Source organism: Mytilus edulis, chromosome 5 (genome assembly GCF_963676685.1).
Source record: "Mytilus edulis chromosome 5, xbMytEdul2.2, whole genome shotgun sequence".
NCBI lineage: Eukaryota > Metazoa > Mollusca > Bivalvia > Mytilida > Mytilidae > Mytilus > Mytilus edulis.
In genome coordinates this window covers 76,934,844-76,958,082 of record NC_092348.1, presented here as the reverse complement: position 1 = coordinate 76,958,082, position 23,239 = coordinate 76,934,844, and the positions used below count along the sequence as shown (strand labels likewise).

Below are 23,239 nucleotides of genomic sequence, written 5' to 3'. Positions count from 1 at the left end.
CTGTTTCAGAAGCCCGTGCTTATTGCAGAAAGAAGGCGGAGTTTTATGTGTAAGGTCCAAAATGGGTAATTTGACTGATTCTTATAAAAGTATTTTTTTAAAGTAAACTAACAAAAATATATGAAATACACATTTTTTAAACAGCAATATGTGCGAAAGGTTAAAACAGATATTCATATCTTTCGGATAGTTTTGTGGTGTTTCGTAAATTATACCATAGCTATTGTTGAAACCCCTCGGCAACCTGACTCGGCTTCGTCTCGTGAGGTTATTGCCGGGGGTTTCAACAAAAGCTATGGTCTAATTTACGAAACACCACAAAACTGCCCAAAAGATATGAAATATCTATAACTTGACCATTTTCATTTTAAGTGTCAAAATTGAAGTAGAATATATTAAAAATCCATTATTAAACCACTCAAATTTAATTTAACATTTTCTGATCTTATCGTCTTTGATGTACAATTACAACATTATTGCCTGAATACATTTCCCGCCACTAATCAAGAACTTGGATTGGTATATAAACACTTATAAACTACATTCCCTGGTATCATTTCCAGTTGAACTGCATAAGACTAGGTAAGCAAACTTTTTTTTTACTTATTAACATCAAATTAAATATTATTGGACAATATTACGATTGCCTGAAATGATGCACATGGGCTCAACATTTTTTGATATCCGTTTGATTTCCATTAAAAATAGTATGCAGCTTTTGCTATTTAATTTATGAAATAAAATGAGACTGAAATAAGTATTTCGTATAATTTTTATTCCGTCGATGTAACATGCAACCCACGATTTAAAAAACCTCAAAGTACAAAAAAGTCTATCAAACAATGAAAGGCAATAAACCCATAATCAAAAACAATATTTTTGCCTCGTTTTGGATTATATTGCGGAAAAAAATCTCATGAATGCGATACAATAAATGTTTAAGTCCACATAATGATTGGGAATTTTTCACAGTATATGATTATAGTGTCCGGTCGAGATCGTTTTTTTCTCCGAGTGAATTGGTTCATTTTTTCGATAGAAGATGCCAACGGATCAATCTATTGCTATACACCTTATCGCTATTACCGCTTGACCCAAGAATCTGTCCCGCTTGAACTATTGACGTCGTACAACAATTTATGTATTTTTCGAAAGTATAACAGTTGTATTCACGACTATGAATACTTAACAGGTTTTCAGCACAAACGAAGACCAATTTCTTATAATTCACGTAACACTCTACGGAATCGTAAAGGCGTCTCACATTTTTTTTAATGTTTCTTCTTATTGAATTTATACCGAAGAAAATTAAATAATAAAAAAAAAAAAAAAAAAAAAAAAAACAACCGTAAAATAAAATACAAATAAAAGAATCTGAAAAGTCTTTCTAATCCTATTTTAATTGTAAACCTATATAGCTATATTGCTATATTCAAAATTAAGTTTGTTCGCAAATGCTGATTTTTTCAGTTTCTTTTAAATGTTATAAATCCTTCTGGATTCGCTTTCTTGGGGATATTGCGGTCAAGAATGAAGATATAAAACTGAGTAATCTACATTTAAATGTACCTCACAGTTGACAGAGTTGCATTATGACTTCGACAAATAACGACAAAAGTATGTTTTTCGTATATTTAAAAAAAAAGGATGTTTTGCGATGATGTTGTCCATTTGACTTCGACTTGTAATTCCTTTAGTGCAATTAGCGCTTGATGTATGCAATAAAATTCTAGCTCCGTTTATGTGACAAGTACATGTCGACAGGTAAATGTCTAACAAATAGCGGAAACCGGCGTTTTGTATTTACGCCGAATATTTCTGTCATTTGCGCCGATTGTTTTATAGGCAAATTACAGCTGAAAACTATTTTTATTTATCATTATTCCGCTGACCAGTTTTAAATAATCAATTACAACCTGCATATAACTGTTGCCCCTGACCACAATGGGTAGGTGGAAGTAGGATTTCGATTAAAACAAGTCAATTTTAAGATTAAAAGCACTCTCTTTATATCCACTAAAATAACTGAGTATAGCAATATGTATCAATTGATATAAAAATTTATTTACAGCCTTTAAAATATAAAAGACAATAAAACATCTTTAAACAACGAAAAAAGCACAGCACTTAAATACAAATAGGAACTAATGAAACTTGAAATTATTGAATTTGCGCAAATGAAAAATTAAAAATTTATAAAATTGGCGCAAATGTCATACGCCCGCTAAAACATCTTCTCATTTCTACCAAGTATAAAACTGTTCATGCGTTATAATAAAAAAAGATTCATTCCCTCAATTATTTTCAAGTAATTACATAATGACTCTCAAATATTTGAAAACTATGATATAACTATTTACTAATATGGAAAAACATTATATTCCGTATAATTGATAGGTTATTCCGAAAACAAAAGTACTGTCAACTTATCACGCCGTGCAGGAACTTTACCCAAACAGTCAACAAGGTAATTCGGCCAAAGACAACCCAGACCGTCTGTAGAGACAAATCGATAATTCTTTAAAGGCATGTTAAATCGTACTATAATAGAAAAAGTAAAATAACAAAAATACCGAACTCCGATGAAAATTCAAAACGGTTTGTCCCTAATCAAATGGCAACGTTAAAAGCTCAAACACTCCAAACGAATGGACAACAACGGTTATATTCCTGACTTGGTACAAGCATTTTATTATGTAGAAAATGGAGTATTAAACTTGGTTTTATAGCTAGCTAATTTGAAACCTCCAACTTGTATGACAGATGCTTAAAATTCCATTATACAGACAGAAATACAATTCAGACCGTCCTACATAAAGAAACTAGATAATTTCCATATGCTTAATTTATAAACCAAAATCAAATATTTCATACAGCAAACACTTATTTATAGATTCCTGACAGAAACATAAATAATGTAGTGTAACCTCCCCCTTGACCAGGGTCGGGCTATGTTATATTTGTAAAAATAATTTTGAAAACTTAAGGCTTGTCTAATATGATTGACACAAAAATTATAACAAAAAGACAAAGAAAAAAACCAAAGTACCGATCTAAGAGAAAAAAAAAACATTAAAAGATATATGTTTGTTGGTGATACTGTTGAATTTAATAAAGATTGAAAGAAATTTTGAAGAGGGCCCTGGTGTGTATAAGTTCAAATAGGGTATTGTTGAATGTATCAACCAAATACAACAATGTCGGGTCTTTTACTGAATTGGTCAAAAACTGAGATTCATAGCAATACAGGAATAAATTTGCTATTTGTTAATATATATTAGATGACAAGCATTACAACGGACAACGTAAAAAAACAACCCCAGTAAAAAATAATGATATCATTGTAGGTTGAACTAAAGAATTACAATGCTTGCCTTTTTATTACTGTTTGCTCTGACGTTAGGAACTGTATCAATGGGACCAGTTGACAAGAGATGTGCTGGTATGGATTCAGCATGCTGTTACATTGAGGATGGAACACAGGTCCTGGATCTCAGGGACGCACGTTGTCAAACGGAATCAAGAAAAAGAGGCAAGCGTATAAGAATTATTGTGCCTTTGTGATAGTCTGGTACACTGGATGAGAATGAAAATGCTTTGAATATTTTATCATTTTTGTTTGTAGCATAATGTTTAGATCTTACGGTAACCAATAGTACGAACAAAAAATATGAAAACCTGAGATATGCAGCGTAAAATTTCAGAAGTTACCATACCTTCTTATGGTTAGGAATTGATTTCTTTAATTTTGAAAAACATTGATAAGACAGCAACCAATAATATAATAAAGTCAACGTAATAAGCCATTCATCGGTCACCATGCAGTTAACCAAAAGGATGAACAAGCTTTCTTCAAAGCACAGGAGCTATAGAATTTCAATTAAACACTTTTCATAATTGAATTTCTTGGGAAAATTTATTGATGATTATATAGGTAAAAACCCAAAAGATTAAACAACAAAAATGTGTTATTTCGAGACAGTTTTTAATTTGTTTTTGGATTTAATGTTTTTGTTTGTAATAAGAATAAAGCTATCCCAGCCCTAGTATACTTTAGTAGTGTTTGATTTGCCTATTTAAGGTCTTTCCTTTCACTATTCACTATAAGGAAAGACCTTACTGTATTTCTTCTGATTATTATTATTATTCTTTCCTCCAAACTTTAACTTTCCCCAAAAAAGTACCCGACATGTTAAAATGATATTAGGTATCTAGTATCGGTTGACCAAAAGCTATCTTGTGAGGGCACGACTCCGTAACATTTCTTTTATAGCGGTTATCTCCCTAACACCGAAATCCTTGTTATCATTCTAACTCCGTAACAATAATAGGTAGACAAAAAAACGAAGGTGGAATTTGTTCAGGAGCAGAATCTGGTTCTTCGTTACATTTAGATCGAAAAGATTCGACGACTCATTGATATAATTATGCCCCTTTGAAAATTAACCAATGTTGATTGGCCACTAATACTCAGAAACCGTAAGTTGTAACCACCTAGAATCTTCACCAATGATCATCAATTAACGTGATCATGAAAATTGACCCAAGGTGAAAGGTCAAGGTCATAGCCTTGATTTTGACCTTAGCTTGTTATCGGATTTACTCAATAACGATAAAAGATGGCAGATAAAATGTAACGGAGAAAATGTGTGTCTTGGCAAGATCTGCATTTGTTATTTTGGTCCAAAATTATTGGACAACTTACTATGGACCTAGGGTACCAAAACTGTTTTCGGGTCCGAAATGATGATTTTTTGCTTATAACTCAAAAGAGGTTAGAGATAGAAAGAAACTTTGAATTGCAAAATGTTCAGCATGAACAAATCTATAAATTTAAGTCAAGGTCAGACATCAAGGTCCCTAGCAACGACATGAAACACCTTATCAACCATATATTTTTGAACTTAGAAGGCTATGAATAATATAAATATGAAATGTTTAATACTGGAACAACACGTCTTTAGCAATCACTTATTTTTTTTTAACTTGAAAGACTATGAGTTGTATATATGACATTTTTAATATTGGAAGTAATATTTTTATCCTTAATGATTTTTTTGTCCTAAACAACCACTTGTTATGAACATAAAAGTTTTTAGCAACCATATATGTTTGAACTAAAAAGGCTATCAATAAAAGAAAAAAGGAAAGACCTTTCAATTGTTCAAGAATAATTGACTTTTTAATACTTTTTTTTTCATTCAGATTTTTCTGGTTCAATCAGATGATTAAAAAGTTATTAATTAGTATCATATGCTAGGTCCTTTGAATTTGATATTTTGCATTTACAGATCTTTTAAAGAAGAGAGCATGCGAGGACAAAAACCGTTTGGCATTTGAAAATGATGGATGCGAGGTAATGTGCACTTTTCTACCTTGGGGAACCTATGGCTGTTTAGATGAAGAGAACAGAACTGAATGGGTTTACTGTAGAAAAGGGCAGCACACTGTGTGGGATTCTACACCTGGAGCTTGTGATAAAAGACGAGCAGGTCAGTTATAATTTTTTTTTTTAGTTTTTACATGAAAAACATATTCATTTCAGGTAACTACATGTAGTTTGCAATGTTTTCATAATTTAGTTAATAGATTGGTTGATGTCATGTAGATAATATTTCACGAGAACATTTTAAACAATAATTCAAATAAATATGTTCCACAGCAAGGATGTTGGCAAATTTCAATAGATCAACCAAAAGAGGGTATGATTGAAGGGACGGACATAAGTTTTGCAACAGGGCACATACTTACAATGTACCACCACAGGGAAGTGTAATGTTCCTTAATGTATTGAGTGCGCGTTGCATCTGATGACATGCTTCATTTTGCCCGAATATGGCTATGTTATTATTCATAGCGTAGTGTCAATTCGATGAACCCTTAACAAATTTTATCCTTCTGGAAGAGAGAAATTGTTTCTTACATAGTAAAACTCACCAGTCGACCTTCGGTGTCAATAGATTACATTAGACGCAACAGTTGTATAATCGACGTTTAAATCGCATGAAGTCATTAGAAAGATAAAAATCAAGGTAAGGAACAAAAACCAAGGGAAATGCATGAAACCCCCCAAAATAGAGATTAGATGCGACGGACAGTGTAAGTGTTATTTTAATGTTTCAATATGTGATTATCTAAATTATGTCCAGTTGAACTTTTCCTTTAATTGATTTAATTCCGATAACGGAAGTATAGGTGAGTTTGAATTATAAATGGGATCATTACAATTCATATAATAGCTTTAATTTACATTGTTATAGAATGATATAATTAAAATATAAACATTTTTGTAGTTTAGGGAGATTAAAAAATTTCCATCGTACCTAGTCGTTTTACCTTGATGCTCAATAGACGTTTGTTTGATACCGCTCTGAGTCCTTTACTACTGTAGGGTTACAAAGGTCAAGATATTGTGATATCATACAAAATGCATCTTAATTTAAAAAATGTAAAACGGTTCGTTATCGAGATATATATATATTAAAAAAAAAGACATATGTACTAGTACATTCATTGAATTCCTGTTTCCATATTATATTGATAAAAATATCACCAATGACAATGTTTGTTTTTTTTTTAATTTACAGATACCGACCTTTGTACAAAGTGAAGATTGCCAGACTGCTGACTATCATTTTTCAAGCATCTCTCTTTTATAATATATATACATACATACTTATATTACATTTGACGATACAATTATATAGAAAAAAAAAGAAACTGTCCTGTAATCACGCATTAAATTGATTTCAAAATAAAATCCTCCTTTTTCAAAGTTGTTTTATATGCTGCCTTTTCCTGAGCTTTTTATGTTTATGTCACTCAAAACATGCATTGCGTAAAAGCATTCGGATAATTTTAAATCACAGCTATATTCTCATGTATCAAAAATGTAATTTAATTTTAGTTGCGGTGGCAACCAAGAGTGTCACAATTTTGTGCTAAAAACAAAAGACAACACTTGATTATTTTATTGACACCCATGCGTAAGTTAACGTTATAAAAACTATTTTTAACTCATGTTACAATTGTACACAATAACATCTTTTGAGAGAGTTTAACAGAAAAAGCTCACATATTGTTTTCTATCATCTGGTTGGAAAACCATATCATACCGCAAGTTTGATTTTACTTTTTTACAAGAGTTGTGGAACTTTGACAGTCATTTTTTCATTTTGATATTAACATCTTTATATAAAAATTCCTTGATATGGCATATGCAAATATGAAAATAAGAAGATTTGGTATGATTGGTAATGAGACAACCGAGCAGATTTCAAGACATTCAAGAATAACAGAGATAATCTTACTGTAAATGCCATACATTAAAGTCTGCAGAAACTCTTCTATAAATTGAAAGTAATATCGTTTGACACTGTGTTTAAAAACAATATCGGTGGAAATCCATTTAAGGATGTTCGATATTCTTGTGTTTGACTTTTTGTCAGATATTCGAAATCCTTTTAAAGTTTTATCCATGTAGTGCCAATATAAAATTTGGACCACAAACCTTACTTTTCTTTTCATACTTTTATTACATATAGTTTAAAAAGCTTCTTTTATTTTTAAATCTAATAAAAATATTTGTTATTTTTCATAATTTTTGAAAAAAAGGTGACAATGTTAAAAGTATGAAAAATCTAGAGAGAATCATTTCCCGCCAAATTTTAAATTAATTATATCTCAAAAACAAGTACATGAACCATTCATTGGTTTATGATTTTTAAGTACCGTTGTTTACATATTATCAATTTATACTAGTCTTTTGAAAAGCTTTTTATTTTGAAACAGAGAGCGAACATCCTATACAGTCAATAGTAGTCTTTATTGTTGTAAACATGTTCACAATACTTGGATCATCTAGAAGATAAACAGAATGTATCATTAATCGTTCAAACATGATACGTTCGAACTCATCTTGATAAAATAAAATCTAAGTTAAACGCAAATCAAGATCAAAGCAGTAGAAATATATAGAACTGGCGGAGTATTTTTCTCTGATTGCAGGACAAAACGTATTTTTCTGATTTATTTCAGTAAATATTACACTTTATATATCAGTATAGTTTAGCTTTTTATTAAACAGTATCAAAGGAATTTGATTCAACGTTGAAAATATGAAGAAAGTTACATGTGCGGTAATCGTAAATGAGAAACCAATCCGACGACATAGAATGAAATTCAAAACAGTGTGGCTGTGGCCATTGATTGACACATTAAATTCATCCATTGACTGGGACAATGTTTGTATGTAACAACTACTGCTCACTATGTACTTTTTAAAGACACCTAAACTATGGGGTCACCAAAGGTTCTCAACACCTTAATAAAGTAATTCGAAAAACTAATTAGAAATAACACGATGTTTTGATTTATATCAATTATATAAATCAAAACATAAAGGTTATTCCTGATTATTTTTTTGAATTATTTTATAATTAAAGGCGTTAAGAAACCTTTGGTGACCCCACAGTTTAAATGTCTATCGTAGGTACGTCGTGAACAGTGGTCGTTACAGACAAACGTTCACGTAAATTGTCCCAGTCAATGAATAGACAATAACTGTTTAGTGTCTTTAAATATCAGCTGTATTTGTACGAGGCTAGGAAACAAGGTGTATGCGAGCTTTTACACCTGTTTCGAGCCGAGTACAAATACAGCTTACATTTAAAGACACTAAACAGTTATTGTCTTTATCCTGCAATTAATTCTGTACATTGTTTGCGTTTTGAAAGACACAAAAACACATGTTTTGCAGTTTTGAAATCCCGTGAGGCCCGTGTAACAATGTACAGAATTAATTGCAGGATAAAGACAACCTTGTTTCCTAGCCTCGTACAAAGACACAAAAACTAACATATTAAGCATTTATTTTCGATTTGTAATCCCTTGAGGCCCGCGTAGTAATATCAAAATCACACATTACGCTGAAGACGGGTTCGCAAAAAAAGAATCTCGAATGGTCAACAATAATACATCGCTCATTATTATTCAAGGTGAATAATTGTCTATTTTAACATAACAACTAATTTCAAAAATAAAAACAAATAACAAAACATTGTCAAATTTGAAACAGAAGTGTACGAGTTGTCCTACGCTTCAGACTTGACATTCACTAAAAATGCATGCTGAAATTGACATGGTTGATTTTGTAACACAATCATACACATTCAAGTTTTGAAATCGACAATTGTCATCGTCATTGGAATGCAACTGGAATACACATTCTGAGGTCACACAGGTTCAAACAATACTCAGTCCGGCAGTGGGCGGAGCTTTAAAGCGATATCTGTATAGTATACAGATACAGCATAGCGATATCTGTAGGGCTGTATCTGTATAGTAGGACACCCAATTGCAGGATAAATGAATTTAATGTGTCAATCAATGGCCACAGCCACACTGTTTTGAATTTCATTCTATGTGAATAAATTTAACAATTTAAAACAATAAAAAATTTGCCATCAACACTCAATAATTTAAATAACAAAAACAAGTTGATCTCTGTTAATAATGAAAAGAAATAGTGAACCCTAAAATTTTGATTAGTGACCCTGCCATACATTTCTATTATTAAAACTTTGTAATTAGTTCGTTTGATATATTTGTATCGATCAATGTTTTGTAACATTGTCACAATGATTGTGAGGACAAATTATACATAACAAACGTTGAGTTAACAGTGGTTGGTGTAGGAAAAACAAATGAGGTTTATTTTGTACTTGAAACTTTATTTTAGAATTATATTACAATTTCAAAGTGAAGATCTACAGAAGAAAGATATTTTGATATAACGGTGAATATCTATAGAAAAATGATGCAGTGGTTATGGGAAAATTTTGTTTATTTCATCAGTAAAAATAAGAAAAGTAAAACCAGTTGTTTTGTCTCGCCTACGATGGAGGGAGGTATTTTTCTGATAAGTGCGTCCGTCCGTTCGTATGTCCAATATTTGGTTAGAGTTTGGTTTAGGTACATGTAGTTTACATGTACCATGAAATTGTGGTCACAGCAACTTAAAAAAGTACACATGTAAATTATGATCCTCATTTTTAAATTATGTTACATATAACGGTTTTTTCATGAATTTATAGTTCCTTGAACATGAAATTGTGATAATGTGAAACAAGTTCATTTTCAGGTTAAAGTTGTAGTTTAACGTAGTTTACAATTCAGTTGTGGTCGCATCAACTTGACATTTAGTACACTAAATTATATGAAATATATAGTGCGAACAATTAGAAACTACAACAAGTTAAACGCATAAGATATGTTTTTTTTTCAGCGCCTTGCTTTCGGTCGGGGTATAAAATTTCACTTACAAGTGTCACCAAGTCTGAATAAAAAAAATGATATGATTTGTAAATTGTGGTTATTCTGACAAATATATGGAACCGTACGGAAGCGTATTAGGGACATAGAAAAATTAAAATTGGCAGTGTCGAAATTTTGACATTTCAAATCTTAAAATTTCGACTTTAACTCGAAGTTTTAACTTTTCTTATCTTGAAATTTTGACTTTTTTAAAATTCGAAATTTTGACTTTATAAAAAGTCGAAATTTCGACTTTCAACTCAAAATTTCGACTTTTTTAAAACTCAAAATTTTGACTTTTTCTAAAATCGAAATTTCGATTTTTTTAAAACTCAAAATTTCTACTTTTCCTCAGTATTTTTACATTTGTAATTATCACATTCACAGTCATTGATATCAGCAAGCGGAGAGCCATATACATCATAAACTTGATAAGCATATTTTAATAAACTAAACCATTTTAAGGAGGTTATTTTAGATAGAAAATCTTATTCTTGCCGAAGAATAAATAAATTAAATATGTATTACGTTCAAATACATATTTCAAGTCTGGACTTCAGATATGTTTATCAAGACAACCCCGTTATTCCGACACACCTATATTCCGACATACTTTTATTCAACAGTCTAATATAATAAAGACAAGGGTAAATAGTTGAGTTAAAAGAATGACAACTTGTAGAGAATGTTTCAGAAAAAAGAACCAACATTTCAAAATCCCAAAACTAGAAAACTGAGCAGCTCATTGGTCGTCCTGAATATGCATCGCATTTTGGCTACTTGATTTACCATTGTTTAAACAAGGCAAAGTCAGTGAATTGCTATTGGAAAACCAAACAGCCCTTTGAAACTGTGATGCTAAATGTCCTCAGATCTGACGATCCTATGACAGTGTAGTGGAAACTAAAACATTGAAAAAGGGATTTTTTTTCTGTCAACATGCATGTTCTTTCCGATTTAAACTCTTCAATATTAAATGCTTATCCATATTTTAATTTAAGAACAAAACCAATTTCTGAATATAAATTGCCAAAATGTGTGGATGACGCTTTAATAATTTGCATCACACTTGTAGAAGTCCTCAATACGACCAAGCGGCAATACTTTGGAATCCTTTTGGATATATAGTTGGTACGTTCCCTGCCCTACTGCCATCAGACCTGCACAGCTCAATGTTATGTGTGCTACGATGCATACTTGAGGCAATCCTTACATCTACCTCTTATTCTATAACCCACTTTTAAAAGTCTCAAATTAATAAGGTTAACTGTCAATACATTGATAGGGTTATGAGACATACCGACTACCAACTTTCTCTTATACCGATCGTCTAGAATATCTGTCTTACATACACAAAGCTAGGCTCACATTACCGATCAGATCAACTCGATGTTCCCGATTGTCCAAATTTCCACGACCAAGTGTTAAACTGGGATCACACATTCACGATTTTTACTGCCGTTCTTGACAGGACCTTTCCCGAATGAAATTTGTCAAAAGTCTTATCAAAATCCTGTGAATCGTTGATGGAAATTCAAACTTTAATTTGAATTTGTAAAACAAATAATTTAATCACGACAACGAAAGGCGAAAGATACAAATTGGATTAGAAGCGGATTGAAAACGCTTCCTGAACAATATCTGATTGTTGTTGTGATTAAATTATTTTTTAACATAGCGAAAACATCCCGTAACTACAGACGGGCTCCACCTGGCACCTAAACCAAAATATCAAATAGAATTAGAGAATGGTTTCTAACTTGGGACAGGCGTAAAACTGCGACGGGGTCAAACAAGTTTTGTGAGAAGGAGTTATGATCTTTAGATGATGAACTTTGTCGAATTTTAATTTGATACTTTTAAGTTATCTCAAGAACAACAAAAGAACTTATAAGGAAAACATCCTTATCAGCAAAAATGGTAAGCCGGGTAAACAAAAAGCAAATTTGATTGGAGCCGTTGGATGAGTCCTTATAGGAGTTGTTGCCAATTTTTTAACACTTTGTTGACTAATTTTTACAATGTGCAAATTATCTTTTAAAAATCTAATAGTATGTAAACCAGGTTCTTATTGAAAATATAAAAATGATCAACTAAACAAGAGCTACATAAGTATTACTGAAATCACTGGAATACGCTTTAAGGATATATTGTGTTTTGGAATGTATTCTAAAAACTAAAGGTTAAAAGTGAGAACTGCAACAATGGTTCATCAAAACAAGACTAATAGAATAACACAACTAATTGAAAAGCAGTCATATTTTATATAAGTTTTGGATTTCAAATATTTTGGCCACGAGCATCACTGAAGAGACATGTATTGGCGAAATGCGCATCTGGTGCAAACAAATTGGTACCGTTAATTTTATTACTACCACTGGGTCGATGCCTCTGCTGGTGAACTATTAGTCCCCGAGGGTATCACTAGCCCAGTAGCCAGTACTTCGGTACTTGCATGAAAATACGGATTTTTTTGTGTTATTAAAATTTGCTGTTACACAATGATAGAAATTATTATGAATTAAGGAATGTATCTCCCTCATGCAAAGCTCTGATTCCTTTCACGGATTTGGCTATACTTTTTGGACCTTTTGGATTATAGCTCTTCATCTTTTATATCAGTTTTGAATTTCAAATATTTTGGCCACGAGCATCACTGAAGAGACATGTATTGTCGAAATGCGCATCTGGTGCAAAAAAATTGTTACCGTTAATTTTATTAAAATGGATATCAACATATCATATCTTTACCATGTTAATTTGCGATTCAGTCACTTTGTAGGATCTAGTTTCAAGTCAATGAACAACTTGTGACATGACCGCCGTTGCTAAACATAGTGTGTCCATGGAGACTGAAGAAGGGTCCATATACACTCAATATTCGCCCGGCAGTAGGAAATTTGCTAATGGAACATATTTTTTATTCAGGATTTTCACGTATATGCACCTAACCACGTTCAATCAGAATTTGGGCAATGAGGGTGTAAATCATTCAATCGACTAACATTTATGTTCTGAGCAGAACACATGTGCACGTATAGTCATACTAGTAGTTGAATTGGTGGCTTCTCAAACATGCATTATATTTTTGATAATGTACTATAACCTATCGCGACATTTTAATCAAAACATAGCAAAAGCAAAAGAAATTAAACTATGATTTTGCGACATTGTACTGAAACTTATTTTTTCTATTGTGTTGTTAGTACGTCGACTACAACCAACAGTTAGTCTGCATTCATCCTATAAATAGATATGTAATCGCTGTTTACCTTTGAGACCAGTTCCAAGAATAGTTCTCATTTGAAAAGAATTTCCCTGTGACATTTTCCCCTAAGCATTTATACAGTGACTTAGCAACGTGGATCCCCTCTGTGTTATGTAGAATATTTCGAACCAGGTTACGTTCAACAAACGGTTAAGTCCTGTTAAGGATACCAAATTGTTATGGCTTCTTGGAACCAGTTGTTTATCTGTTATTGTTACAGTGTAATAAATTCGCATATTGGAAATCACCATATTGGAAAAAAAACAGTTTGTCACTTATCCAACAATAAAAACAACTTAAAGTGATTGACGATCTGATTAATGCATCCGTAATAACAAGGTATTTAAATGTGAATGCACTGGAAAGTTTCTGTAGCTTCATATTGTCTAGTAACAGTAAGTATGTTTATTTAGCTGCTTATAATTTTGTTTACAAACAAATGTGTTCGTAATTATTAATTTATTAATTAATTTATTTGTTTATTTATTAAGTTGTTCATCTAGTGATTCAATAATTTATTAGTTTATTAATCTTTTTATTCGTTTAGTATTTATTTCATATTCGTTCATCTACTTATATATAAGTATACATTGTATATCTTAAGAATCAAAATATATGTAAAATTTGAAAGAACTTAAATACTTTTGGGAATAATCAACCTGTAAAACAACAAATAAAACTATTCTATCAGTTCAGATAAAAAAATAATTGAGAAGCCTTTTGTTTAATATTCATAAATTTGAGGATTTTGAATACAGTACATACAATACCGTTAATGACAAGGAGATCTTAAACTTTTGTCGTACTAAGGTCAAGTTTAGGATTTTTTGTCAATTTGTTGGACTCCTTACTTTTTCACTTACGATACAGGGTTCAATATTTTGTGCAAATATAAGGCGAAAGTACGAGTCAGCCTATTCTCGCCACCCGAAAAGATGTAATATCTCGAAAAGAAGCTCCGTACCTATTAAGTTTTAGCTTATTTTGTTCCTAAACAAAATGCTCTTCAGACTTATAGTATCAATTTTAAATTCTATTATTTTTTATTTCACCTTAGTACATCATAAATACTTTATAATCGTATTACCTAAGGTCTTCAAACAAATACGGGTTAACTTCGGAATCAATCGTACGAATAATGTGAAGGTGAATCGTATTCTAACGGACATACAGTATGTGAAAACGTGACAAACATACTATTTGCAGAATACTTGGATGTATGCTATTTGCTTTAAATTCGTTAAAATAATAATCTCTTTCTGATTACAAGTGACTCAAAATAGAAAGATAACGTAGATGTAACAACACATATGCCAAATATTGTACGTAAGATACTCTAAATTGCTGATCCATAACTACTTTCTATGCATTACTGTGTTCAATCAGATTTAAATTTTAATTTCAGATTTACACAATGAACTCTAGTGTTGCTGTTATCATACTGCTCGTTTGTCTTTCAGGTAATACTTTTTTGCGTTTCGGATTATACTTTATTTCTTCTTGTTTCTAAAATGGACATTTGATTAAATTTAATATATTTTGAAGAAGTTCGTTAAACTTTACATACTACTTTTACCTTCTTAACAGTTTATGTCAGATTTTATCTATTTATTGCAGTTTTGGAGATAAACTTAACACTATGTTCTATATCATCCATGTCGACCATGTTTGTCGCAGGCGGGTCATTGACACATTTTAAAAACTATTTCCCCGATTACTATTAGGCTATTAGTTTGGTTAAATTTGATCAAGAGTTTCAAAGGAAATTATCTTGTTAAATTAACGGAAGACAAAAAAAACCCCCGACAGATGACTAAATACGACGGACTCCAAATGATGAAAAAACTCACGTTGGACCTTTGGACAGGATGAGGTAAAAAGGGTAAAAAGTGTTGGATAGTTGTCTCATTGGCAATCATACTACATCTTCTTTTTTATATTGTATTTTTTTATATTTTGCATCAGATGATAGAAAGATTTCTTTACAAATTGAATTAAAAGGCTCCATTATAGTTTGACATAAGCCATTTATCCCTAAATTACTTAAAACTCACTTAACGTGAATGATGATGACCGACCCTACAAGGGCTGTGTAGCCTGTCAAGATCGTAAAAAACATTCATTTGTTGATAATGATGACACCAAGAATAAAAAGGATCGATATATCTCCCCTTCCCGACTTTTGTAACAGTCTAGACAAAACAAATTGTACGTAAATCAATTTGTGACGAAGTAATTTAAATTAATAAATGTTTGACAAATGATTTTTAATAAATCAATAGTTTTCAAAAGATTAAAAAAAAACCAGCAATACTTCACGTTGTGAATGATGGCCATTCTTCATTGACGAAATTATCTGTTTAATCGGAAAATGTTTGTGCATGTGGTATTAAAGAAGAACTTTGCCTTGAATTGCTAGGAAATTTCATAACGGCCAAAAACATATATAGGTATCATATTTTTTGAAGTTTTGTGATACCAAGTACACTTTCTTTCAGATATGTTTCTTTTTATGTATTAATATGTGTGTTTCCCCTAACAATTCAAAAAATATTATACACTCATTTCATTCACGAAATATTAAGCAATGTTGACCAAATTCACTACTAATAACAGCTGTAACAAGTAAAACTGTGAGCTACTGCTCAATGATGATACCCCCGCCGAAATATTTTGGTAAACAGGAAGCTGTTGAGTAATGAATTTGAAAACCCATCACACGTTATAGCTGATTTATATAAACCCTGAAACCAAATTTCAGAAATCATTGCATGTATTGTAGTTCCTGAGAAAAATGTGACGACAATTTTCAACTTGGCTATCATGTTAAAAATGATACAAGTGTCCGGTAAATAAGAGGTTGAAGTTGTTGAGTGATGAATCTGAAAGCGCATCACACGGTATAGCTGACTTAAATAAACCCTGAAACCAAATTTCAGAAATCCTTGTATTGTCGTTCCTAAGAAAAATGGGACGAACATTTTCAACTTGGCTAATATGTGTAAAATGATATAAGTGTTCGGTAAATAGGAAGTTGTTGAGTGATGAATTTGAAAACGCATCACACAGTATAAATTACTTAAATAAACCCTGAAACCAAATCTCCGAAATCCGTGACGAAAATATTCATGGGACGGACGGACGGATGGATGTATGGATGGACTGATGGATGGTCAGACAGAAGTAAAATAGTATACCCCCACTTTTTGTTTAAAGCGGGGGTATAATAAGTGAACACGATAGTCATATTACCACATTTTTCATGCGCTATTGCATAACGTATATGTCCCCTGGTATTTGGTGGGGCTGTGTATAACGTATATGTCCCATGGTATTTGGTGGGGCTGTGTATAACGTATATGTCCCCTGGTATTTGGTGGGGCTGTGTATAACGTATATGTCCCCTGGTATTTGGTGGGGCTGTGTATATCGTATATGTCCCATGGTATTTGGTGGGGCTGTGTATAACGTATATGTCCCCTGGTATTTGGTGGGGCTGTGTTTTTCAGTCTTTATTTACTAGCTATGTTGTGTTTTGTATACTGTTCTTACCTTTTGATTTTTCTGTTTTGCCGTGACATTATCAAATTATTTGCAACATTAATTTTCCAAATGATATCTTTCGACCCTCTCTTCACAAAATGTATTTTTTTCATGTTATTCTTTAAGGCATGATAATAAATGAAAGCGAAGGGTTAAAAATAACCTGTAAATGGGGATGTCCGGTCAAAAAAGTTTGCAACTCCTGTTGTGACCACTTACAGAAGGGATGTACTGGTGGAACTTGTACGGGTGGATGGATTAAAACGAGATGTGAATGTGAATGTCCTTCTGGGTATGTATATATATAAGAATTTTAAACAATAACATTGAGAATGGAAATGGGGAATGTGTCAAAGAGACAACAACCCGACCAAATAAAAAACAACAACAGCAGAGGGTCACCAACAGGTCTTCAATTTAGCGAGAAATTCCCGCACCCGGAGGCGTCCTTCAGCTGGCCCCTAAACAAATATATACTAGTATAGTTTTACATTTGAATACAAGGCGAAATGGGGTATACATTATTAAAACAACGATCAAACGACATATATAGTGCATCATTCATTTTGAAAAAAGTAAAATTGATGCATGTACTACTATATGATAAGCACGACTTCTTCGTAGATAAAAAACGTTTTGAATAGACTTAAAAGTAGACAAATTGCTATCTAAATCAAAATAACTAACATACAACTGTTGATGTTTCTGTTCTTGGCATGTACCTTAAGTATTGATATAAGCATGTACGGAGATAACACGTTTGATAATTAGTATTAACTGGCTGTAAAATAGTTATTGACAGAATATACCCAATCATATAGCAGTGCGGTTATATTTGGCATATTCTAAATGATTAGTGTTTTCTTTTTCTTTCAGATAAAAGAAACAAGATATCCAAAAAGTATGATCCGATGTCAGCGGTAGATTTAGATATCGATATTAGTTCATCCTAAGAACAAGAAGAGATTTAGAAGAAGACTAAATTATTGATCATATTTTTTGCGATCCCCTTTTTCGTTGTGCAAATAGAATAGATTTTGAATATTAAAGACTTTTTCGCTTAATTTGGTTTGATAGAAATTGTGTAAGACTAAGTGTATACAATTTTATAATGATATTATCTTTATAATGCTACATACATTTGTTATACACATAATAATCAAAATTATTTGAAGCTGGTAACAGTGACCAAGTAGACTGTCCGATTTTGTTTTAATAGTGCATTCTGTCAGAAGTACTTGTATGAACACGTGTCCTCATATTAAGATTAATTAAGAAAATGAAGACTGTTTTGTTTTGGTCCTCATGACTTTATAAAAATCCTTAAAACGTTGATATCATCTAATACCAACACCTTTTGGTTATGATCAGCTTAACTGATGAAAGAAATCTTATCGCATAAACTTGTGTTGTGTTCTTGAAAATGATAAATGTAAAATAAGGAGATGTGGTATGATTGTCAATGAAACCTCTAATAATCATAGTCCAAGTGAACTTGGTGTTATAATCTAAAGATCCACATACAGCCGTCAACAAGGAGGAAAAGTCATAAAAAAGACCCTCTTCATTACAATTGTGAAAAAACACTATGAATTTCGTCTGTTTGATATAAAAAGGGAAAAGATTCATTGGAGAAACCATCGGTCTTTAAAAAATAGTTAATAAATGAATAGACATGACAGATCGCAACCAATCGCAAACATTGAAAAACGTGATCCTATCAATAATCAAATGTCCATTGTAAAAGACTTAGGAATAAATGAGCACTCACATACACAAACATATCATTTGACAAGGATTATATTTTGGCAAAGAGCATATGACACATACTTCTTATCCGATATCAAGTATAACATGCTGCAAAGTACCAGTGGTTTAAAGACAAACAAAACCTAAACTGCACTAGTTGCGAAGTCTTGATTTGACTTGTTATTTGAACAAGTACATAAAAGTCTTTTCAGTGTTTTTAATTTTTCTTTAGATATTGGACCAGGACACTCGTCTTTTGTTGTCTTTTAGGGGTTCGGTAGGAAATGGCTTTAACACAAAGCATCAATCAATGCATTTCATGTATATTCTACACTTCAATTAAAGCATAGATACGGTGACACCATGCATCTATGCACATGTATGTGTATATACTAAAGGCTAAGGGAAAAAAGGATGGTATGGAATATTTGTTCATGACAGAAAACAAACATCCACAAAGTATAAATAAAGACCAGAAACTGCAATTTTATAGTTGTTATACATCTGAAAGAATTAAAATGTTTTTGTTTCTATGTTTTGAATTCAGTAGAACAAAAATTAGGATGAAAGACTCAAAGTACCTTTCACAAACTGATCTCACTATTTCAGAGACAATAGGTTTTATCAATTCAATGAACACTGCAATTGCCAACACTAGAACACGTTTTTTGATAATTTCCAAGAGCGTACAGCATTTGGCTTTAGTTTGGTTTTAGTTCTTTGAGAAGACGGGCCTCTTAATAATTTTTAATGACCTTTGTAGTGACAGAAGTATAACATCTTATATGTGGCAACCCATAAAATCATGTGTGGAACTTTTATGTATAAAGTTGACCCTCGATGTCCCTAAATTATGAGGTATATGAGGTTTTTTTTTTGCAAGGAATTCAAATATTCTCGTCTTAGGATAGAGACAGTGTGTTTAGTTGATGTGTTATCCTTGGTTTTAGTTTATAACCCAGACTTTTTTCTCTCAATTTGAACAGACGTATTCTACTGTTGCATTAATGTCATTTATCTGATCATATACCTTATACTTTTATCATGTTCTTTAATTGTATCCACAAAGTAAAATAAGTACGATGATAGATTTTTATGACAATATATGCAAAATTGTATTTAGTAGGAAACACTTTTTAATCTTAATGCTTAATGGTATTTTTTTTATCATCTAAACAGCTCTTTAATTGAACGATCAAACAAATTATTATGCCACTTTTTTTCATTCGTTTGATGTGTTTGAGCTTTGCTTTTTTTTGCCATTTCATTACGGACTTTTCGTTTTGAATTTTCCTCGGAGTACAGTAATATTTGTTTACATTTAAGAGAGTGTTTAATGGTACTTGCTTTTTTTTTTTAAATTTATGAAGTTTTACGAAAAATTACTTTCAACAGTCAAAACTTCAAATTTTAAATAGATTAGCTTTCTAGTTATAGAATGTGAGCTTGTTAGAGAGTAGACGTCTTTCGCTTTATACCAATTCTGGTAGATATTTGTCTCAGTCTTACCCTTCCGATCACCTTCAGCTTTTGTGGTGTTCGTGTTGCTCAGACATAAGTTTTATATGGTGTGTTTTGAAATTTCATATATTCAAATGTGACGTAATTTTTATAATTTACTACGTTGAGGCCTGGGCTGACTCGGGTGTGTCTATTCTGTGTTGGTCATTCATTATGTATTCGTGTTTGTTTTATGTAATGAGTTAATACTTCAGTTTCATTATGTATATCTGTTATATTCATTTGATAAAATTTACTGTTTGCAATAGCATTAATTGTTCTAAATAATAAGGATGTTCTTAAACCAAGAATAAAAACTTAGCCGTATTTGACACAACCTTTTTCAACTTTTGATCTTCAGTGCTGTACAACTTTGTACTTTTTTTCGCTTTCGATCTTTTATATCTGGGCGTCACTGGTGAGTCTTGTGTGGACGAGGCGCGTTTTTGGCGTAATAAATTTTAAACCTGATGCTTTTTGTTATTCATTAATCATGTGTTTCTTTGTCTAATACGTTTTCCTATTTATTTGTATTGTAGTCCTGTAATATTATGTTGTCATTTCTATGTTATATTTAACATTGCCATTAAAGTGCGAGGTTTGGCATGCCACAAAACCAGGTTCAACCCACCATTTTTTCCTTTAAAAATGTCCTGTACCAAGTCAGGAATATGGCCATTGTTATATTATAGTTCGTTTCTGTGTGTGTTACAATTTAACGTGGTGTTTTTTTTTTATTTTTGAGTGTAAATTGACATTGCGATAAGACGTGTCACGTTACTTGTCTATCCCAAATTCATGTATTTGGTTTTGATGTTATATTTGTTATTCTCGTGGGATTTTGTCTGATGCTTGGTCCGTTTCTGTGTGTGTTAGTTACATTGTAGTTTTGTGTCGTTGTTCTCCTCTTATATTTATGCGTTTCCCTCAGTTTTAGTTTGTTACCCCGATTTTGTTTTTTGTCCATGGATTTATGAGTTTGAACAGCGGTATACTATTGTTGCCTTTATTTGTGAACTGGTGTTTTTAACGACAACTTTTTTTTTAAACAAATTAAGAAATTGGTTACATTGTTGTTGTGTTGGTTGAAAATGAAAATTGAGAAATAAAAATTACGAAACTCATCACTTAAATAGAACTGTTTCTTAATCTGAATGTATTTGTCTAAATGTTTGCCTCTTTTCAATAACCTTTTAAACTCAATATCAATAGAATATATAACTACAAAATCACAACGAAGTTGCCTACCGAATTAGACTTATAACCGGGTTTGTACTAACATTGGCAACATGATGCCATTTGTGGAGCAGAATCTGCTTAAAATTTCGGATCATCTGAGATTATCCGGTTTTTGGTGATGTTCTTATTGCTTATTCTTTGATCTATGTTGTGTTTTGTGTACACATCAACTAAAAACACTGTCTCTATCCTAAGACGAGAATGTTTGAATTCCTCTATTGATATTGAGTTTGTCTGTTTCACTTTCAGCCATTGCATTGTCAGTTTATTTCAGATTTATGAGTTTGAATGCCCATCTTGTATATTTCGCCCCCTCTTTTAAAAGGGTCAGCATTTTATTGAGTATTCTTCAATTTAACTAATGGATATAAACGTTGTCCTTGTTATCATCAATACAAATTTGTTTTATTTTTACTCTAAAGTATTTAAAATAAAGACTATATAAATATCAATTTATGTTTTACATTCTTCGATATCAAATTTAGTCCTCACAGATGACGCTCGGTTGTTGATTGCTGATCTGCTGATTTATCGATCACCTTTGAAGGTTGGACAAACGATAATGCTCCCGGTACACAGTATTTTGCGATACAATCTTCCCTTTTCGCAGGGTCCTGCAGATTCGTACACATAGAACACATCACGTTTGTCAATACACCAATGATAACCCTAGATTTGTCATCGGGTAATCCTTTAACGAGTTTGACATGATTCAATTCTTTCGTTATTCCTGTAATACAAATGTTGAATTTATCAATATTGAACGTACACTATAATGTATTTCAGGTACTAAGCTTTTGAAAAGATGCCAAACAAGAGACGCTTACGCTACCAATTGGTCCTCAGAGTCACAACATTTTAGAAAGTGTAAATTGTCTCAATTGTTGTTGGTTTTTTTTCTTTCTCAAAATGAATTTGAAATGAATTTAAATGATATAACTCCTTGTACATTTACATAGATAGATGAAAATTAAAAAGATACATGTTAATGATTAATAATGGAGTTTTCCCCCTCATTTGCTTCCTTCCGACAAATGAGATTGTAAAAGTTTGGAGCTTCCTTAGTTGCTTTCCTGGAAAATTTAGGGTTGGTGTAATATGTTATGCTTATCACAATAAACAAATGCATAATTAAAAAAAAATGATATGCTTTTTAATTGCAAATAAGGTATTTTTTTATTCAAGGCATAGATAAACTAAGCCGTAATCGGCATAATGTTTTGGAAATTTGGGTCTCCATTGCTCTTAATCTTTACACTTGTTTTGATTCTATTTTTTTTTATCTGAGCGTCACTGATGAGTCTAATGTAGATGAAACACGCATATGGCATACCGAATTATAAGCCTGGTACATTTGATAACTATTCTTACCTTGTTGAAGTTGAAATGTTTCCATCTTCTGCTGTCATAGTATTGTCATCGTATTATTTTTGTTTAAAATCTATGTAAAAATAAATATTCTGAAATTATTCTTACCTGAGTAGCTATTTTGTGTAAAACATAAGGCTAATGCCAAAATCAGCGAGCAATGGAACAGACTTGCCATACTCACAGTCTGGTACTTCTGCTGTTTACTCGCATAAATGCAGTAATGGGATGCAATACAATATGTCATTAACATTGATA

The 23,239-nt window shown here is 31.8% G+C and overlaps 1 protein-coding gene and 1 long non-coding RNA gene across 2 annotated transcripts; one reads left to right on the top strand and one right to left on the bottom strand.

Annotated features, from left to right (window-relative positions):
- Nucleotides 1-499: 499 nt before the first annotated feature.
- Nucleotides 500-6,750, top strand: LOC139524480 (uncharacterized). The gene is made up of 4 exons (XM_071319267.1): nucleotides 500-582; nucleotides 3,348-3,532; nucleotides 5,292-5,492; nucleotides 6,588-6,750. Exons 2-4 carry the CDS (start codon nucleotides 3,367-3,369, stop codon nucleotides 6,608-6,610), a joined length of 390 nt encoding a protein of 129 aa, XP_071175368.1. The 5' UTR covers nucleotides 500-582; nucleotides 3,348-3,366; the 3' UTR covers nucleotides 6,611-6,750.
- A 15,298-nt stretch (nucleotides 6,751-22,048) lies between these two features.
- Nucleotides 22,049-23,239, bottom strand: LOC139522524 (uncharacterized). The gene is made up of 2 exons (XR_011664463.1): nucleotides 23,090-23,239; nucleotides 22,049-22,343 (listed from the first exon to the last, which is right to left on the bottom strand). It is a non-coding gene; the product is annotated as an uncharacterized lncRNA (long non-coding RNA).